Source organism: Solanum pennellii, chromosome 1, assembly GCF_001406875.1.
Source record: "Solanum pennellii chromosome 1, SPENNV200".
NCBI classification, from domain to species: Eukaryota; Viridiplantae; Streptophyta; class Magnoliopsida; order Solanales; family Solanaceae; genus Solanum; species Solanum pennellii.
The window spans coordinates 460,606-482,858 of NC_028637.1; the positions used below are offsets into that span (position 1 = coordinate 460,606).

The following is a 22,253-nucleotide window of genomic DNA, read 5'->3' on the forward strand; positions in this document are numbered from 1 at the left end:
TTCTTATGAACCATTCACATACAAAAGAAAAAGAAAACATAATTAACAATTAATTAAGTAAACTAAGAATATAATATTACATCATCGTGTGTATATATGTTAGGAAAAAGTTAGATTACAATTCTATTCCTACATTAAATTTCAATGTTATAAATTATTTAATAAACTAAATATTGAATAGTAAATCATCATATTAGTACATGAATTAACCATTTATGCATTTTTAGTCAATTTTATAATTAAGGATTTGCGTTTTTTTTATTAGGATGATATATGAACTTTCAATTGTAAAAACAATGATTTTTTTAGTAAATACCAATAAATTTGAAGTGGAGAAAATATGTCATTTACAAAACAAAATTTATATAAAATATTTGGGATAAACGTGCAACGCACGTTTCTGAAACTAGTCTATCATTAGATACGAACATATATAGTTCTATAGACTAGCTACAATCTATCATTAGATACGAACATATATAGATCGGAAGAAGATTCTTGGAGATCACGATAACCCTTGCTAGGCAATGAACATTCATAGAAAACAATCAAATAAAATAAACATACCTTTGTAGAAATCTGCAACTTGTCTCTCTATGATTTCTTCTAATCACGAAGAGGTTGATTATTCCATTTATAATAAGTTGATTAGTGAGAAATTTATGATAATAAATAAGATGATTCATGCATTTAAGATATAAAATTGTCATGTAGGACGACAGTAGGACGGATGTGCCTGTTTATTCAGTTATATACAAATTTACGTGTCTATTTGTGTGCACACGAAATTAAAAATCATATATGTCAGTTGAGACTGAGTTAAAATTTACATTTTATTCATTATGTCAACCGATTCAATTACTCAGCTACTTCGAATAAATTTACTATTTTCTCCTAGTATCTTTATAATAGTTATTTTAAACATAGTTTCTACATTTTTTATATTTTTGGTATATTCTATTTTATTAAAGTAAAATTCCAATTTTATTTTATTTTTTTTAAAAAAAAGCATCAAATTTGGTGGATGTGGCACCACAAATTGGAAGTGAAAATTGAAGATGCTATTAGAGCCACTAGTCACAATCCTTTAGCATCAACACAAAATCTTGAATGATCACTTTGTTTGAAGAATAGGGCAAAAACCTAAATCAAGATTCATCAATGGCTTCCACCATTAGCTACACTTCACTTTGTTCTTTACTTAAACTCAACCAAACCAACCAAAAAACCCCATTTTCCCCTTCCCCTTCTTCTTTGATTAAAATCAAGAATCAGTTATGTTTTAGCAGCAATTTTTGTAGCCACTTAAATAAAGCTTCAATCTTTATGGTTAAAGCTTCAGAAACAGAAGCAACTCAGTCAGAAAAAGAAGAAGAAGACAAATATGAAGAATATGAAGTTGAGATTGTTCAGCCTTATGGACTTAAATTTACTAAAGGTAGAGATGGAGGAACTTACATTGATGCTATTGCTCCTGGTGGTTTTGCTGATAAGACTGGAAAATTTACTGTTGGAGATAAAGTCATTGCCACCAGGTATTTGATTTTTTTTCAAACTAAAATTTGGGGATTACGAGGTCGGGAATTGAATCCGCACCAATAAAGTTTAGGTAGTCGAACAACTTAAAGCATATGTTATACTTACTAATAGATGTATCTATTTTAGTACTCTATTATTTTATTGGAAAAAACTAGCTAATTATTCAAATATTATTTACTAATTTTTTCTATAGTTTGAAATAATTATATATTGTTTCACTAGTTAATAATGATTTCATTTTGATTTCAAGTTAGACACACCTACACTACATATATGTATTTTTGCTATCAGATTCACTCTAAAGTATATAGGAGCGAGAGTGGAGACGGGAGAGCATACATAGGGAGTAAGGCGAGCAAGATAGGACGGAGACGAGCTAAAGAGTCGGTGTATATTAGATACAAATGAATCATACTAGATACGTGTATTTGAGATACCAAATACATTCACAATACATTCTGGAATGGAATGGAATACATAGGGACAGAGGCGAGCAAGAGAGGGAGAGATGCGAGCAAGAGACGGAGAGCATCGAGCAAGAGAGGGAGAGAGGCGAGTAAGAGAGGGAGAGAGACGAGCAAGAGAGGGAGAGAGGCGAACAAGAGAGTCAGTGTATACCAGATATATGTGAATGCACTAAATAAATTATACCTAATTTTAATTCATGTATCTAGATACACCACATACATGTATTCGGGGACTGAAATTTGGCACGAATGATAATTTTGAAAACTCACGAGAAGGCACGTAATTAGGCCCTTGACTAATAGGATTTGTGTTATTTGATCTTATTTATTTGTGCATGTGTAAGTAAAGAATGTGGAATGGCAAAATGTGTTCAGTGCAGTGTTTGGAGAGGAAATATGGCCTGCTGCTGAATATGGAAGAACAATGTATACTATCAGACAGAGAATTGGACCTTTGCTCATGAAGATGCAAAAGAGATATGGTTAGAACATCAAACTAATTTAGGCGCGTTTATGTTTTGTTTCTCAATATGTTAACATAAACTAATTTAGTCACCGTTGAGCATGTTCCTCGATATGTTACCTCATATGAATCATCACATTTCCCAGGTAAGGTGGAAGAAGCAGGTGAATTGACAGAAAAGGAAATTATCAGAGCTGAGAGGAATGCTGGTTTCATTAGTGACAGAGTTAGAGAAATTCAAGTGAGTAAACAAGTTTCGAGTATTAACGGTATAAAAACTCTCTATACTACACATATGCGTTGAGCCTTTCTTTCCTTGTGATGCTCAGGTAACGAATGCTCAGAGGAAGAAAGAACAAAAGGAGCAAAGAGAAAGAGATCTTCGCGAAGGACTAAAACTTTCTAAGTAAGGTCATTTAACACATATCATTCTACCATTGTATTGTCATCCATGTAATAGGTTCTTATTAATGGATTGTTTTGTCTTCCTGGTAAAAAAAAGGAATGGCAAATACGAAGAAGCACTCGAAAAGTTTGAGTCTGTGTTAGGATCAAGACCAACTGGAGATGAACTTGCTGTAGCAAGTTACAATGTTGCATGTTGTTATTCCAAGCTTAATCAGGTAATTCTACTTGATTATACGCTGACTCTCAAGTAGAGACATGAGTTTTATATGTGGTATAATACTCGTAGGACACCACGTTAGATGCAAATTCCCATATACGAGATGCCACGTAGTACGTGTGTGTTTATTTGTTCAACTTTATACAAGTGTCTACTTGTACAAACCAAAGTTGAAGGGCATAAATGTGTCTACTTTATTATTACGCTGAGCTTTTAGCTAACCATAATTCATTTTGGATGATAATTTACTGGATCGTGGTTCTCGAAATGACTATTTTATTGCCTCATGATAGCTTCAAGCAGGGTTATCTGCCTTGGAGGATGCAATGGAAGCAGGATTTGAAGATTTCAAGGTAAATGAGATTGAGAAATTTGCAGAAAATGGTATGATTTAGTAGTGTACTTGATTAATATTTTGCCTGTTTGTTAACAGAGAATCAGGACAGACCCCGATCTTGCTAATCTAAGAACGTCTGAGGATTTCGAGACACTCATGAAAAAGTTTGATGAATCGTTTATCAATGAGAATGCCATCAACGCGATTAAGTCTCTATTTGGCTTCAACAAGAAATAGAAGCAGCAGCACATTCATAAACTGGTGACATCCAAGGCAAAAGATATGATGACTATGCTCCCTTTTTTTGGATTTTGTTTATAGGTGGTGAGTTATAGATATGAAATTACTTCTGATCATTAATTTTTTTTTCATTTCAATTGTATTATACTATGGTTAATCTCGTGTAATTATAAGGTTCGTATTCTGGATATGAAAAGATCTTCGATTTGAAACCTACATATCTCGTCGATCCATCAATAGTACATGCTCTTAAGTAGCATTTCAAACTCAGGTAATCTTCAAATACTTGACTTGTCACACAACAGCTTCACTGGAAGCATTTCTGCAGAGGTTGGAATGCTTGAAACACCGAGGACTTTCTCATCGATTTCATTCACTTTCACCTTATCGATTGAGTACACTGACCTGATAGTGAGCCAGAAGAGGTTAGTACAAGGTCTGTCATCGAGCACCAGCATCGATATCTATTCTTGGCTGGACTTGTCAAAAAAAACCATTTTTTCTGGTGAAATCTCATCTTCTTTAGGAAAATTTAGAGGCCTAAAGATGCTTAACATCTCTTACAATGGCCTTAAAGAGGAGATTCCAGCAACTCTTTGGAATTTGGAGAGTCTTAAGAGCATCGATTTGTCTCACAACAGTTTCTCTGGTCAAATTCCCCAGTCCTTTACGAAGCTTCAACAATCACTTCTTTGGATGTTAGCAATACAACAACAATATACCCAATGAAATCTCACAAATAGGGTCTAGAGAAGGTAGAGTGTACGCAGACCTTACCAGTACATCGTGGAGGTAGATAAGTTGTTTCCGAAAGATCTTTGACTCGAGCAGTGAATCCAAGTACAATGAAGAAGAAAACAGTGTAGAAAACAGAACAACTCACAAAGGAACTAGTGCAAAGACTACAAGAAAGAACCAAGAACAACAAAATAGTGTGATAATTGAAATGTGGATAGGATTGCCATTTCGTTTCACTGTATCAACGTCATATTACTTGCTGGATTTGGCTAGCTTACAGAACAGCACAGCCTCCTCCCTCGACGACACAGTACAGATCACGAAGCAGCAAAAACAAGACACAAATGGAAGTGGAAATGATTTTACTAATAAATATTTCCATTTGCAGAGAGTGTTTGCATTTGAGTGTCAAAGACAACAGAATGACTGATAATTTGAAACCAAAACATCTACTGTTCCAATAAAGATTTCAGTGGTGCATTCAAGTCAGTAAAATTGCATTGAAGCAAAGGTATAAAAAAAACTGTATGATCTTCATAACTTCTGCCTTTGAATTCAACTAACAATGCAATAGAACAGCAAATTATTGCAACCTAAGCTCTTCTTTTCGATTCACACGAACTCTTCAATGTAAAACCATTCAAACTGATCATTGGTGTGTGTGCTACCCGTTTGTATTCTCCCTCAATGAAGCAGTTCCATTGTCGCGCAATATATTATCAGTCTACCAAGCTGGAACTCATCAAAAGGCTATTATTTTGATAGAACAACAGAAATGACACGCGCTGCTTGTTCTTTGAAGTTTAACACTTGTGCACATAGCTTTTCCAGTAGCCTTCAGATGCTAGAACCAGAAAACATATTGCAGGAGATGACAGTTAGCTTGTGTGTGGTTTAATTACTCAGATGAATCAACCAAGAATAAACATCGATTTAGCTTCAAACTTCTACAACAGGGAGCAACTGTCAGTTGACCTGAATTCTCACATAAGAAATCTTGAAAGTGATCACAATCCGCAATAGCAGGAAAGGGAGACATGAATAACCTTCACCCCCATTTAGGAGGTTTCCCAGATTATGAAATGAGGAATCTGACGGATGGATGAATATCTCGATGCAAATGAAAAACAATAGCAATTCTGATGAATGCATCAGCTCCACTTCTACTAACGCCTGTAGCTTTTCCGGTCATGAACAGTGTTCTCATGCACATGAAGTCAGTTACTCATTGTTCTTGTATTAAATTAAACTGCAGCTACTAGGAAGTAGTTGCAGGAAGAAGCTGGTTAAGCAGCATCAAAGAATAATGCATAGACAATGTCTTGTCTCCTCTTCGGTGTCAGTATCTCCCGTTTCACTACAGAAACATCATCTTAACATTCAGCTTCATACTGAAGGAAATCCCAGAGGGAATAAAAATGAAATAGGATTGAGAGAACACGACGAGGAAAGTGAACAGGTAACTAACAATGCAATATTAATTCAGCATTTTTTGACTCCTAAGCAGTTTAACTCTCCCCATCCAGAATAAAGAAATTCACAACCTCATACTCGTTTTGTATAAGCAAAAAAAGTGTACATCAAAACAAAACATGTTTAGCATCAGCAAAGAAAGACATAACAGAAAGTGAAAGATTAACAATCCAAATAAAACTAGCTACATATGGGCACATCAAGTAAAGCTCCTTCAACATCAGCAACAACAATTTGAGAAAGGAAAAAACAAGCATTGCACATTGGAAGTCTTATGGTCAGATCTTCATATTCATAACACATGCCTATATCTAATTTTCTTGATTTCTTCTAGCAGATAGATCTCAATAATATATATTAGTAACCTAGATCTATATTCACCACATTTTATCATCTTGACCCCTTAATTCAAAATTTCCAAGAACACATTTTTAATGAAAAAAGTAATGCTGCTCTTTACCTGGATTCAAACTCCTTGATCTCAACAAGTTCTTTCCCTATGTTATCCATCCATTGAACTCTCTTCTTGTCAATAATCTCCTTAGGTCCAACAACAGGACTTTTCCTAATACAACTTTTAAGACCATTTCCAGCATCTAGACTCACCTCAGATTGTTGATGAGAGGCACCACAAGGAAGAGAAACATGTGGGGTGGTACTACTTTCCAATTTCAATGGACCTGGAGTGTAAAGATGAGCAGCAGAGGGTTTACAAAAACAAACAAATGGACAATGGATTTTGCAGAACAAAACCCTCATCAAACTGCTTTCTTTCATCAATAACTCATTTCAAGAATGCCCCCATTCCACCTTAAAACTGAAAAAGATCCAATCTTTAACCTCATAAAGCCCCAAAATTTTCATATACACAAACAATCAATTACACTAGATGACAAAGTTCTCCATTGAGCTGACATTTAGTACACATAAAATAATAATGTCCTAAATCCAGCAGAAAACAACAAAAGTACTAATAAATTCTTGAGTAAAGAAGAAAAAAGGTAAACAAACAATATATATATATATATATTTTTATATATATTCAAGAAAGAAGCAAAACCCCATAATCAAGAAAAAATAGTTTTGGGATTTGGAGGGGGGGTTCTTGATAGTGAATTCCAACACAACCCCTCAATCAAACATCAAGAAACTGTGCTCCTCCACTTTTTTTACATGAAAATTCTGATTCTTGAGACTTTATTTTAATATAAAGAAAAGGACATGGCTTGTAGTTGTGAGAGAGAGAGAGAGAAAACAAACAAACGTGATTGCTTCCACCTAATAGTAAAATGTCAGTCCTACCCTCTGCTGATTCATTGGAACAAAAAACCCAAATTGGAATTTTATCTGAAAGAACAAAAAAGCTTAGCTGGAAGAGAAACTACTGATGAAGAAGATGATTCAAACAAATTTTCATAAGAATCCAAAATATGGCAACTGTACTCTTTCCAATAACACAAACTAAACTACTTTCATAAAAATATTGACATGTCATTATTACCATGATAGTAGTAATAACTAAATTTGGCAAATAAAGTAAGGTCACAACAAGTAAACATAAACGTGTTCTTTAACTTGATCTCATAAACGTGTTCTTTAACTTGATCTCAACTAATATCAATGTCCTTCAAACTGCACAAGCATACACTTAATCTTGCTTAAAGTTAAAGAAACGAATACACTTAATATTATGTCACGTAGGACGCGTGTGTCTACTTGTTTAATTTTATACAAGTTTAAATATCTTCAACATATACACAAATAGACACTTAAATTTATATAAAGTTAAAGAAACAGATACATATGTCCTATATTGTGTCCTACATATATTTTGTCACGTAGGACACGTGTGTCTACTTGTTTAATTTTATACAAATTAAGTATTTTTAAGGTACACACAAATACACTTAAACTTGTATAAAGTTAAAAAATTGATACATATATCCTATGTTGTCTCCTATGTATATTATATCACGTAGGACGTGTCTGTCTACTTGTTTAATTTTATACAAGTTTAAATATCTTCAAGGTATACACAAGTAGATACTTAAACTTGTATAAAGCATATATCCTATGTTGTCTCTTACGAATATTATGTCACGTAGGATGCGTGTGTTTATTTGTTTAATTTTATACAAATTTAAATAACTAGTTGTATACCTCAAAACTAAAGGGAATAGATGTCAGTTGAATTCTATGTTGCTCAGACCTTTCAAGAATGTCAAAGGATGTGTTTTGAATTCTCCGACGATAGTCTAGAGATATCGAAAGTGAAAAGTTCATGCAACTTAGACGAAAATCTAAGTTAAAAGAATATATTTATGTATTATGTAATATAGAAATGAATTGGGATCTTCAACAAGACAAGATTGTACTAGAAAAGAAGACACCAAAGACAATATGGAGTTGCTAGCTAGTGGTGGTTTGCATGATGGTAACCCCACTTTTAAAGGTAATGACTTTGAACAATAACTTAAGTCTTCAAATTGGTGCTTCTTTTTCTTTTATTTAAGGCAATCCATAACTCAATTGATTTGCATAATATATACTCATTTTTTTAGTTCCCTTTATTTTCTTGGTCACATTGACTTCATATCAAAACTTTATTTTTTTTATAAATTTAAAATAATCACTTTGGCAATTTTACTTTTGAGGATTAGCTAGGTTTGTTGATGAATATATAGGCTTATCAAAGACATTCCAAGTTCAATATGGTGCTTATGTAACCATGTGAAGCTAGACAACAAATAAGAAAAAAGAATCTTTTACTTTGAAAGACGGACTTTTTTATCTAGTGTAACCTTGACGTAACATTTTTTTATAATAAGAAAAAAAAATTAAACCCTTTTTGGAGTCTTGGTGACTCAAACCCTAATCGAGCATTCGAGCAACTCGCACTTGGCACGATCCTAATTATTCTCTTGAACTTGGAAGTTCGATTGTCTTTATCTCCTGAACGCAACATGGATATACTTTCATTGAAACTCATATAGTCAGATCATTTCAACAAAAGAGATATTTAATTATAGGTTATTATTAATTTTTTTAACTTATTAATATGTCACACATATTTCACCTTAACTTTTTTTTTTTTTAAAATATAAGGTGGAATTATTATTTGTTTCAACTGTGTATTTGTATAGTCATAAAAACTTTTCATTCCCTTTCATAATTGCTCTTACTTTAATCAAGAAGGCTCAATTGTTTACCAATACACTTTTTCCTGTACTGACATTTATTTCAAATTGGGCTACTTGATTGATACACTTTTGGAGTTTTTAAAATTCATTTTACATGGTTTTTTGCCCTACTAGAAATTCATATCATTTTCATACAATTCTCAACTTTTTTCACTAATTACATTGTTAAAAAACATTCATTTCTCATGCATGTTTTTAACATTTGTGGATCAATATCATTTTGGTACAAGCTAAGTGATATTATATTCTCTAATCACACAAATATTAGTATAAACATCATTTTACCAAACTCTACCAGACGATTTTAATTACAGGGTTAATTCATTCTAAACCTATCATGTTTATATAAAGGATAATATATTGTCTAGAAGAGGCATATTGAAAATCACGTAAACTCTTGTGATATTCGCAAAAAGATCAAGATATGATTGGATTATTCTTCATGATAAAATACTTCAAGATGATCCATAGAATCAACCCCTCCCCCGAGGAGTTTCGTCAATTCATCCTACATTCGAAAAATACGATAATAACAACCCTCAAATAGCGGAGAAAATTCATAGCATAATTATATTTATATTGTGTTTATCAATAAAATATTTTTATTTCTTCGTATTTTATTTGTGATGCATGATACTTTTTTTTCACATAGAAATTCTATAAAAGGCATTTTAATTTTAGGTAAGATGTGAAATGAAAATAGAAGCAAACAAAATGATTAATGGGAAGGCTAATAAAGATGAGAACTTTAATTTTTAGGGACAAAAATATAAAAAGTTTTAATCTTTATACACCTAACTTTAATTCATAAAGAAAAAATTAAACTTTTACCCTAAAATATTGGGACAAACGCATGGGGTAATGTATTTGATTGTGGAAGCAAAGTAGTTGTTCACTTACCCTACAATCCCCTTAACTTTTTCAAAAAAATAAAATAAAATGAAGATATAAGTATATCCATCAATGATATATATAATTTCCACATCACGCTTATTTTGTTTAGATTTATTTTAAATTAATTACGAGTTTCGAATTCGAGGTCTGAATATAAAAAAAACTATCTTTTAATGATTTGTATATTGTGTATATACAGATATATTGAAGAATCGACCAGACAAGAAAACAAAAATGATGACCTAGACATCATTTCATGAGCGCTCGTGGCAGTAATTATTAGGAAAAGTTCAAAAGTAGAAAGTAACAAATGATCAACAATTACTAGGGAGGTGGGGTGTAATCACGAATAATAGTATATTCCGTGAAATTTCATAGGGATCTGGAGAGGATAAAATATACGTATATTTTATGAGAATCGTGTCCTCGATGAGCTAAAATTATGTCATATACGATCTAATATTTTTTCTCAAATACTTCTTCAACCTATCTCTCACGCCTCCTCACTAAGGAGCTACACATGCCCTAGTATCAAACAAATAGTATTACTTTGTTCGTTATTATTATTTGAGATAATGGTCCAACACACACAAATCCTGATTATCAGTTGTTCCTTTTTCCTATTTAAACTATTTGTATGTATAACATTGAAACACACCTAGTTGAATAGATACGCAAGATAATTGACCTAGTCAGATTCGAGGTGTGTTTTAAAACGCTGATAGTTCATATAAGAAAAGAATACATGTAATAATTGGGGTATGAAACTCGAGAAAAAGTAAAAGGTGCAAGCCTACACACTCAAAACTCAAAAAAATATAAAAGGAATCAATGAATAGCATTAGCTATAGTTTTTTTCTTCAATTAGATATGATGTATCTTTTACAAGAATCTATCAAAGCTAAATAAATAAAACCAACAAGAGTTTTGTGTTCAACACTTATCAAGTTACAATTGACAATGTCCAGTTATTAGAACTGCAAGAATCACAAAAATGATGTGAAAAACACTCGTATATATTTCGCGAAAAAAAAAAAGATCTATTATTGATGTTTTTGGCTCAAACTCGAATTTCTCAGGTAATAAAGACAACAATCCTGGCACAAAATTGGCGAAATTGTGTGTAATAAGCAACTCGTCATGAAGCGTTATTGTTGAATCTTTAGGACTGGGAAAGCAATAACATCGCGGATGCTAGGTGAGTCTGTTAACAGCATTACTAGCCTATCGATGCCAAGTCCCTGAAAAATGAATGTGACAACATGGTGTAATGATCAGAATCTACTTCTTGTGAATCGTCAAGTTTTCATTGGTTTCGTAAAAGTATACACTTGAGAAAGAAAAACAAATCGTCATTGCATCAACATACCATTCCAGAAGCTGGAGGCATTCCGTATTCCAAAGCTGTGAGGAAATCTTCGTCAAGAGTTACTTCATACGAGTCATCATCATCATCGTTGTTCTCTTGTTCCTTGGCATCAACCTTACTTAAACCTGATGCTGCTTTTTTCTCATTATGCTGCCTCACTTGCTCTTCCAAGCGTCTCCTCTGCAGTAAGTTTAAACGCGACAATTAATTTTTGTTCTCTATATATAGCACCCAGACTAACAAAGAATTCACTAATTATATCGTGCATAAAACTTCTAATTCATAAAAGCGTTGGTCCTGCAGAAAGCTCAAACAGGCGTAGGAGGTTGATATACTATTAACAACATTTCTACGCTGCAAAACCATATGCTTAGAACAGCTGGAATTTCTTTGACAGCACCGTGTCTGGTATAGAGTGGAAACTCTGTCCTATCGCTGTATAAGACCATAAGCTCTTTCGTGATATTCTTATAGAAGTTAGCATACATCATTTTGATACTATGGTGGCAAGAGATTCTTTTGTTTTTTTGTGTTTCTTTTTTCCCTTGGATATGGTGTACATTATTATTTCACGAGCAATTCACTAGATTAGGCAATACCAAAATTCCTCAATGGCGACAGAACAGCAAAATAAACATACGGACGTACATAGTTTCAAGATTTCAACATAAGAATACCTGGTCCAGAGGATCGGTTAATTCTGAGAAGGCATTTGCCATCTCACGACCACAAATGAATAGCTCGAATCTCTCAGTTAAGCCTGAATGTCTGCAAAAGAACAAATATCACGTAACAAGAAGTGAAAACTACTAAAGCAGTCTACTTTTATACAGTAAATGTGTGTAACTTTTTTATCAGGTACAAGACTACTAAACATGACCTCAAAAAATTTATTCTACCTATTCTTGATGTATTGGAGATTTCAGCACCAAAACTCATATATCTGGAAATGTCTCAGAGAGCAAAGCAAGTAACTTTTACTTGTAACAGCAGTACAACAGTGAGTGATAATTCAGAAGGTGATTCGAAACTGACTTTTCATGTACTGTTTCAGATGAAATGTGCTTTACTAAATGTTCTTTCTTAAAACCACAAAGATGCCAAGAGAGAAGGTAGTGTGGATTTTAAGGGCAGAGAGGTGTAAATCCTGCGTACATTCCCTTGCATTTCTGCAAAGAAGTTGTTTCCACATTTGCGAACCTGTGACCTGATCGCCATTTTGGGACTGACCAAAGAAGGAACTAGACAATATTTTGAGACAAAAAGAGTATCTTCTTTCTTTGCTATATCTTTTTTCAGTCTTGTTTGAAAATTTATCAATTAGTGAACACATGTTGCTTTAGAAAGATCCTTAATGTTCAACAAAAAGATATCTGAAGAGGACATATGCAGTTAATTTTGTTTCAACATTCAAAGAGACCAAAAAGTCTTCTAGTTTACTGCTTGTTTGAGAATTCAGTTGAAGACTAAGTACCTTCTATGTGGTTTGGCCAGAGGAGATATTTCAATAGGATAGTCCAAGACAAAAGTGGGTTGCAGAAGCTTTGGTTCTACTACCATCTCAAAGACCTGAAAATGGTTACATCACAAAGCAGTACACGCAAAAGAACCAATTTAACCAATAAGATACACTGGCATGTGGTTAAAAGCTGCTAGTTCTATGTATCTGCAGAAGGGAACAGGAAAAATTCTAAAGAACACTATCAAACCTCATTAAGCAAATGGCCAACAGAAGAGCATGCTTCAATTGAACTCTTATCCAGATCACAACCAAGAATATCAATTGCTTTACGAGTATGTTCTTTAGCAGCTTTAAGATCGTCCTCGAAGTTTGTAAAATCAATCCCTGTAGCTTCTTTCACAAGATTATGCATTGTTTCCCTCCTCCAAGGTCTTTCCAAGCAGATCTCCACACCCTGCAAGAAAGCATAAAGTTTGATTCCTTCGATTAAAGTTAAGGTGAGAAAAGAAAGAAAATGAAAAACCAAAAGTGGGACCAAAAACCTATTGGTTAAAACTCATTATTCACTGAAAAGTTAGCTCAGCTCATCATATGTGAAAAATCTGACCATGTTTCAAAATCAGTGCTGAAACATTTAACACATTCCCCAAGAAAAAATATGCAGCACATGAAAAGGCATGAGCCAGGATCACTGGAAAAGATAAAATAAGACGAGATGGTATGCATCAACTCAAGGAAACAGGTCAGGTATCCAAATAGTAACTAAAAATGTTTAGCTGGACATTTTTGGGTCAACATTGTTCAGCCATTCAAAATTATGTTGTTATGATGAGATAATATTTGGTCACGAGACACAAGATGGTTGAATTCGAAGATGCTAGCACCTAAGGAAGCTCCCTATGAATGGAAATTGAAAAGGTGCCAAACAAAATCACATAATGCCATTGAGAAAGATAAAGTTCACATGATTCCTCTTATCGCTCATGGTTCATTCTTGTAGCCAGATAAAGAAATAACTAGGTGGCTTCTAAGGGAGCTTAAAAGAACAATCAAAGCCAGAAGCTCACAAGTTCAATCAATTTTCAGTATTATGCCTTCAATATAAGAATGGTTGCCACACGTATTCCTGTAAGTGACTAGTATCATGTTTGACAGAGAAGATACATGGAAATGCAAAGAATGATCACCAATTACAAACACTACTTACCTGGTAATCAATTCTAAGCTTCCCATTAACTGCAAGGGCACATCGTGTCACAATCTCTTCTGCCATATTCATCATGCTTTCATAGTCAGAGTATGCTTCATACATCTAAAATCAATTTGAAATGATAATTGATCATTTTGCAGGAAATAATTTGGCTAAATGTTCTCCAAATGGATTTGTAAATTTGCTTTGAAGCCTAATAAACTAAATAACGAGAAGTCCTTTGACAAAGAGCTATTACCTCAATGGTGGTGAATTCAGGATTATGACGAGTTGAAATGCCTTCATTGCGGAATATACGGCCAATTTCATAAACTTTTTCGAATCCCCCAACCTACAGTAACACAAGAAATATGATGGACTGTTACAAAGAAGCAGAAGAAGCACCGCTCTTCTAATAATAGTGAGAGAAAGTACAACAGAAAGTAGGGGTTATCCTTCCCCTTTTTTGGTCCTCTGTGCACAAACGCACAGGACTAACCATGGTTCCAGCCGCTATTCAGTCTTTTACATTTTATCTCCATGAAGAACTAAATAGTTAAAAGCAGTCTCATGTAAATAATTACTTGGAAAAGAAATATAACGTCTAACTGCAGGAAAAGCTCACCAGCATTCTTTTCAAATGGAGCTCTGTTGCAATTCTCAAATAAAGATCCCTTCCAAGAGAATTATGAAATGTAATAAACGGCCTAGCTTCTGCACCACCAGCTGCTCCCTAGTAAATGAAACTGATTAAACACAATAGACAAAATGTGCTTCTTAGAAACAACAAAAATCCAAATCCTCAACAGGGGAAGGGAAAACACATGGATACGATGAAGTCACGATCACAGTTTTTTGTTTGCATATATCAAGTCTGTCTTCTTTTAATTTTTCTATATTTCCTTTATATAGTCACCCTTAATTGGTCAGCTGGGACGGATATATGGAAGAAGATAAAGGTTCATCCAAATCCAATAGCTTTAGCTCAAACATTGTATAAGTATAATAATATATTTTGCACCCAATATATCAAAATAGAATTCAAAATCAAACCCATAAAGATCAAATCTTAGATTAGTACGCTCATTATAGGAACACGAGTCATGACCACTAGTAAAGAAGAGATTAGAAGATACAGCTTTCCCGTACTCTTCAGCATGGGTCCCTAAATCTCCAAGTTTAGCTGGAAGCACCAAGGTTCATCATTAAAGCTGAGAACTTGAGAGAAAGAAGTATAATACACACAAACTGATGTTATATGTAACAAGAGATTAGGAGAAGATATTGATCATTCACTGGTCAGTGTCCGGTAACATACTAGCTATGGGGCACGCATTGAATTTATTTGGCACAGAATGGACCATGTGTAATACCGGAAGAAATTTGCTAATTTGCACAGGTTTGAGTAGGAGAAGTGAAGTTTAGCATGTAGTTCCTCTGACTTTTACGCAGGACAATATGGAAAAGAAATAGGAGGGCATGCGAAGGGATGGAAAACTCTTCTTTACAAACTAGGGGCTTTGCTTACTATAAATTTTTGGTGCGCCTACAAGATTTTCAGTTAGTACATATGATCAGGTGCAACATAGAATCACATTTTTGTTTAGATTCTCTACCTTTTGCATGCATGCCACATGTATATGAGACTTCTTCCCAATATTTTAATTCTACAATTATTTTATTGGAAACAGAAGAGATTAATATCGGACTCATCTAACTCTTCCATTCAAGGATATTTGTGGGGATTGAAAACCTGTCAGTACCTCTTTCTTGTAACAACCAATACCAGTTAAAAAACCTACATTCCTTGAACAAGAGGAGCAACCGTTCTGCTGCATCCAGCGCTTTGAGTTTACAAAAGCAAATGTTTTGACACCGGAAGCACATTATACTCTTTTCTGGAAGAGTAGCTCACAAGCTTTATCGAAAAACACTAAAATGGAAAATAGATCACAACTAAATAGGATAACATTTACCCGTACAACCAAAAGGAAATTCACAAACCTGAAGAACAGGTGTTTCAACTTCCAGAAAGCCAAAAGATTCCACTGACTGGCGTATTTCTGATACAATCTACTGAATGAAGGATTAAATCAGCATGGAATATAGTGCACATTTTTCATAGGAAAAGAAGAAATATTATGCATTTACAACGTCCATTACTGCCTAAGAAAACAGAAGAAAAAATACCATACTGCTGTCATTTTTAGTTTGGAAGAAAAAATATTTTGATGAAGTCTCTAGTCATTTTAGTTTAAAAGGAAAAAATAGAAGAAACTTTGTAGACCAACAATCACAAACTACTAACTCGGTAGTACCATACTGCTGAGCAAAAGTAATTTAATGAAAGGTTTACAATTCAAGAGGTAACTAGATGATGAGAAGAGAATGATGGTATTGTACATTTGATGTAATAGTCGGAAAATAAATAAATATATAGCTAACCTACCTTTGCCCTCTTGCGAAAGGTATCAGCAACCTCAGGATTTGCAATCATGTCTACATACCTATCATAAACAGCAAGGAGAGTGAATTCACCCTGATTTTGGAATACCAGTTATCACAATTTGTTCCATGCTTTATTAATTATTAGCACAAGCCTCAATAAATTTTTCATGCAACAGTATAGAAAATTAGTCATTTGACTGGTTTCCTCCTTGTATGCATCATGAGAAGAAAATCAGAGAAACGTTTGATTTAGAATATATCCTCTCAGGAAACCTGACATCCAAAAATAGTTGAAGATATATGCCAAATGCCCAAAATCTAAGGCAGATTGCATTTTATTTTATTTTTGCTTTAGCTACTTTAGACGATCAAGTTATGTATGTGGAAGCGAAAATCAGAGCCCCGGGGCTTTGTTATAGCGGTACTAGCCCACGAATAGAGGGGTAGTCCCATAGTTCATCGTGTTTTGAATTGTGTGCTATACAAGCAGAACTGCATCGCAAGAATACGAGGCAAGGAAACCAGTCACATATGCAGGCAACCCCTGTAGAGCAACTTATGAGAGTTGCTTATGTGTGTTTTTTCGAGACGGTAACAAATAAGAGTTGCTTATGTACCATCTACCATTCTATGAATTGACCCATTCTAGAGAACTCCTAAGATAGTTGCGCAGCCACTCCTCGAACAATGAATCAGAACAATGCAACTAGAAGCTTCAACCCAGAAACTAGCTCAAGAAATAAAACTCACCGCTGTCGATAGCGCTTGTCTATATCTGTTAAGCCATGATATTTGTCCGGCAATGGAAGCAATGACTTCGTGAGAATTGAGAAAGAGTTCACGCATACAGATAGCTCCCCTGGAAAGGAAACAGGAAGAAATACTTCAATGAGAATTGCTTCAAGACAACATCTCAAACAATAACACAACCAAAGGAAACAAAGTTCAAAAGAACATGATTTACGTCTTCGCAAAAACCAATTACTCAAAATCATGCACTTCTGTTTCAGGAGTTCGGAATTATAAACCAAATCAAACTTAAATTGCAAGCATATACAGAACCTGAAGACTGAATTGATGCTTGACTAAAAAGAAGAGATTTTAAAAGTATGCTATGCGAACTAGAGATTTTCATCTTAGGCGTGCATAGGATACCACAAGTCCACAACTATCTGAATGCTCATGTATATATCATCTGCTTCCTTAAAAGTGAAAATGAAGAACTAGAAGATAGGATGACATCGATGAGTGAGTAACAAGTGTCTAGCAAACCATACACGTGGAATAAAATATACTAACTCTGTTATAAATGTTTGTCATACCTTCAACTCGGCATTTTCCCGAAAATTACTCCACATCTCTTAAACTTTAAAGAAGGAATTTGATACGTTTAATACAAGAGAGAAAAATCTGATTGCATCCACATTACTCTTCCAGAATCCAGACACAACTTCATCTTCTATTTGTTCTTTTAGAACACAAAAATCAAATATAACCCTATTTTTAACTCCTCTTAATACAATGTCATGTTGAAAGGCATAAACAGATTAGACTGAGTGTACCAAAATACGTATATAATATCTGAAGAAGTCGTGTTTATTCCAAGGGACCTAAATTTGGCATGTTCTTGATGTAGGACAACACTTGACGACATAGATTCTCTCATATATATTAACCTCTAAGTTGTAAGCAGACTACTAAGTGATCTCAAATGCAGCAGGGATTTTATAGTTCTTGTTGTTCTCTTTGTCTAAAGCTCATGTTTATTCAATTTGGTTTGTGTTTTTTCTTCACCCAAGCAACGATAAGATCAAAAGAAGAAAGAAGACAGAAAATTAAAGAAAAATCCTCTCTTGATTGCAACCATAGGGACAGCAAAGGAGATGGTACATAATTCAATTTCTTGCTACAGATATACCCTGATGTGTCCACATGTCTTCAGCATGTCAAGAAGAAAGCAACATCTTTTTAACTGGGTTGCAAGCTCTAGTTAGGATCTTAAAACTTTCAGCAGATAGACCCAAACTGACAATAAGATGAAAAGGAAGAGGAGGAAGGGGATTTAAATACTTCACAAGACTACCTAAGGCAAAAAAAATGCACAAATGTCTTTATGAACTAATCTGTGATAGGTTTAAATTACTTCCAAGTTCAACGATCTAAACTGTTGAATACAGATGTAAGTAAACTTATGCATAAAAGAAATAAGATTGGATGTCAAAGTAGAACTAGGATTGGTAAAGACACAAACTTACCTTTCTCTGTGCGCTTAATTGAACCATTTGCGCCCAATATATCACCAATATCAACAAGAGTCTTCAATTGGTCAAACTGATCACCTAGAAGCCTTTCCTTCTCACAATAAAGCTAAAACCAACAATAACTTATTTCAATAGAGTGCAACATTTGTCTATTCAAAGATTGCTAAATTAAAAGGTTAAAGGTAAAAGGTTGCTTATCCAGAAACACAAGAAAATCTATTATAACAGGTTCTAGGGATATATCTCAGAGAGGATCCTAACTTGCAAATCACTAAATTGTCAACTGAACCTAAAAGATCAAGAAATTGCAATCCCAGTTTCTTCCACACATAATTGCTTACAGATAGATAAGAAACACATGAAATGTGCTGAAGTACATATTAAAAGGAATATGCAATTGAAATAGAGGATAGGCACTATCTATATCCAGTCCTAGATAGAGCCTATCTAGTAAAAAATTGCCAGTATCATCAAACATATAACTAGATGTCTCAAAAACTGTATTTTATGGTAAAGCAGCACTACAGCTATCGCAGCTAACAGACAGCGAGCAATGTAAAACACAACAACATACACAATGTAAACTCACAAGGTGGGAATCTGGGAGGGTATAATGTTACCCCTACCTCATGGAGGTGGAGAGGTTGTCTCCGAATAAAACACCCAAAGCAAAAAACAGTAAGTAGATTATAGCAAATATAAAAACCTGAATCATGCCAGAATCATCTCTCAAAGTTAAAAAAGCAAGCTTTCCAAAAGCTCTACGAGCCACTATTCTTCCTGATATAGAAACATAATCATTTTCGCTCTTTGATTCTTCACCATTTCCCAGATTCTTATAAATTTCTTGCAGTTGACTGGCACTGTGAGTTCGATCCCACTTGTAAGCATAGGGTTCCAAGCCATTGCTTCTCAATTCTTCTACCTGTGCGCAAGCAGAACACTTATGCTCTGAAGATGAAATTGAAAATTTACATTGGACAAGGCATAGATCCAGTAAAACAAGGAAAATGTAAAATTCAAATGTCTTATGCTGGTACAGAACTGCCATTAGCGGGGAAGATTACTACAAAATCTTTTTGAATCCTTATTGATCTTTCGGGTGAAACTTCAAAGCATTACTCAGAATGCTTGCCTTCATGTTCTAGGGAACAATATTAAGCTACATTTAACAATCATGTATATAATTATATAATAGCTTTAACCATGTATAAACAGTGTACTTTTTCATCAGAGGGGGTTCCCTACCTAGCTCCACCCTGGTAACAAAGCCTCCGAGTGAATTGATTACCAAGTATTTGATTGTAATCACGCCACTAATCTCAGCGAGCACTACCGTGTATAATTTCCACAACTACTAAAAAGGCCATTGTCAATTTTTACACTGACCGTGGTCACAAAGATACAATTTCACACTCATTACTCATTACTCCCATATTCAACTAAATTCCAGTAGTTTCTACTGCACCTTTTTGTTCTAACAAAAGGATATGAGCTTTAAGATTGAGCATTATATGAAAATGCAATCTTTACACTAACTACTCCCATATTCAACTAAATTCCAGTAGTTTCTGCTGCACCTTTTTCTTCTAACAAAAGGTATGAATTTCACCATTCACCATTGTATAAAGATGCAATCTTTACACTAACTACTCCCATATTCAACTAAATTCCAGTATTTTCTACTGCACCTTTTCGTTCTAACAAAAGGGTATGAGCTTTAACATTGAGCATTGTATGAAAATGCAATCTTTACACTAACTACTCCCATTTTTAACCAAATTCCAGTAGTTTCTGCTGCACCTTTTTGTTCTAACAAAAGGGTATGAGCTCCACCATTCACCATTGTATAAAGATGCAATCTTTACACCAACTACTCACATATTAAACTAAATTCCAGTATTTTCTACTACACCTTGTTCTTCTAACAAAAGGGTATGAGCTTTAACACTGACCATTGCATAAAAACTCAATCTTTACACAAACTACACCAAATTCAACTAAATTTTACCCATATATTCACAATCATAATTTTTTCAAGAAACCAATATCTTTCACAAGTAAACTAATCAAGTAAAGTTACCTTCTTGATACGAATAGCACGAATAGCTTCTTTATCAGAAGTGGAAGTAGAGGTGCCGGAAGAGGACCTCCGGTTGCGGCCACCGCCGGCGGCGGCTCTACCGGTGACTTCAGTTGTAGTGGAAGAACAGCAACGAACAATAAAAAAAGAAGAAGAAGCAGGTCTAAATCTGATGAGAGAAGTAAAGTGGATAAGTTGCTTCAATGGCTGCAGAGCTTCCATTGTTTCTCTCTTTCCCCTCAAACAAACACTATCTACACCCAATTTTTCATCCAATTTCACTATTTAGGCTTTAATTATGTGTCTTATAGTTTTGGTTTATAAAATTCAAAAATTATTTTATTAATTCTACTTATATATTATCAAATAATTATTATCTTATCATTAATTAAAAAAATTATCATATATTAATAAAGATACATATATTTTTGCTACTATATATACTAATATAGGGAGAAAGTTGAACGAGATGGGAGGAAGAAGAGCGAGATGGGTATGGAGATAGTTATGTATCGCATATACATGTGAATCATGTTATATACATATTAGTTATATTATTTGTATATACTTTGTGTTATTCGCGATACTAAATACATAGGAGAGTAGTGAGCGAGGTTTTTCTATGTATCTTAGATACTTGTGTATCTACTTGGATACAGTATAATTGAAATAAATTACACATAATTTTAACTAGTGTATTTCGAGATACAAGTATTTGGAAACACCAAAATCTTGTAAGATTCATAATATAGCAAACTAGAGTGTATATAATTAATTAGTTCATAAATTAGTGAAATTTTTGTTAAAATTACCTTTAGGCCATATTTACTCTGTCAGATATATGTATTTGTCGAACTCAAATAGATGTATCTCAAATAGTAATTTGTTCCACATATATTGTGTTCAAGCTTGTCTGTATGTATCTCAGACACATTGACTCTCTTACTCACTTGTGTATATGTCTATTTTAAAATGTTTCTAGTGTGATCCGCATGTATTTGGCATACACTAATTCTCTCGCGCCTTAAGTTTCTCTCTCACTGGCCTCTTTATCTCTATATATGTATTTTGAGAATGTATATGTCTATTTAATATCAAAGATATATGTATCTGACTTAAAATCTGAAAGAGTGTTGTATCTGACTTAATATCTAGTACGAAATTACTAATTACTGAGATAATATGTAATTATTTCAAGTTAGAGTGGATTATTATTTATGGTAAATATTTGTATAATTGGATAGGTTTCCATTTTATTTTAGCTAAAACATTTTAGAGTTAAACAAAAATTAACAAGCTCAACAAAGAAGGGGCAAAATATATTTTAATTTCAACTACATAAAATAGAATATATATATATATATATATATATATATATATATATGTTTAAAACTTAAACCAAACACTAGTTTTTAATGTTAAAATTGACCTCTAAAATGCTATTCCTTTAAATTTTTTCAAGATA

The 22,253-nt window shown here is 33.8% G+C and overlaps 3 protein-coding genes across 4 annotated transcripts; 1 reads left to right on the forward strand and 2 right to left on the reverse strand.

Annotated features, from left to right (window-relative positions):
- Positions 1-1,045: 1,045 nt before the first annotated feature.
- LOC107008149 (protein MET1, chloroplastic) lies at positions 1,046-3,861 on the forward strand. Its single transcript, XM_015207077.2, has 7 exons — positions 1,046-1,535; positions 2,382-2,488; positions 2,616-2,710; positions 2,799-2,875; positions 2,972-3,092; positions 3,388-3,447; positions 3,528-3,861. Exons 1-7 carry the CDS (start codon positions 1,162-1,164, stop codon positions 3,666-3,668), a joined length of 975 nt encoding a protein of 324 aa, XP_015062563.1. The 5' UTR covers positions 1,046-1,161; the 3' UTR covers positions 3,669-3,861.
- An 889-nt stretch (positions 3,862-4,750) lies between these two features.
- LOC107031957 lies at positions 4,751-7,331 on the reverse strand. 2 transcript variants are annotated; one of them, XM_027913959.1, is made up of 2 exons: positions 6,343-7,331; positions 4,751-5,800 (listed from the first exon to the last, which is right to left on the reverse strand). In XM_027913959.1, exons 1-2 carry the CDS (start codon positions 6,657-6,659, stop codon positions 5,767-5,769), a joined length of 351 nt encoding a protein of 116 aa, XP_027769760.1. In that variant the 5' UTR covers positions 6,660-7,331; the 3' UTR covers positions 4,751-5,766. The 2 variants fall into 2 exon arrangements, with proteins under 2 accessions (XP_027769760.1, XP_015089006.1); XM_015233520.2 differs by having other exon boundaries at positions 4,751-5,766; positions 6,343-7,323.
- A 3,473-nt stretch (positions 7,332-10,804) lies between these two features.
- On the reverse strand, positions 10,805-21,062 carry LOC107007944 (lysine--tRNA ligase, chloroplastic/mitochondrial). The gene is made up of 14 exons (XM_015206806.1): positions 20,789-21,062; positions 19,412-19,630; positions 18,700-18,811; positions 17,195-17,303; positions 16,446-16,503; positions 16,001-16,069; positions 14,622-14,729; positions 14,256-14,348; positions 14,015-14,119; positions 13,055-13,261; positions 12,820-12,914; positions 12,023-12,113; positions 11,346-11,525; positions 10,805-11,217 (listed from the first exon to the last, which is right to left on the reverse strand). The coding sequence occupies exons 1-14, from the start codon at positions 21,008-21,010 to the stop codon at positions 11,125-11,127; spliced, it is 1,761 nt and encodes a 586-aa protein (XP_015062292.1). The 5' UTR covers positions 21,011-21,062; the 3' UTR covers positions 10,805-11,124.
- Between the last annotated feature and the right edge of the window lie 1,191 nt (positions 21,063-22,253).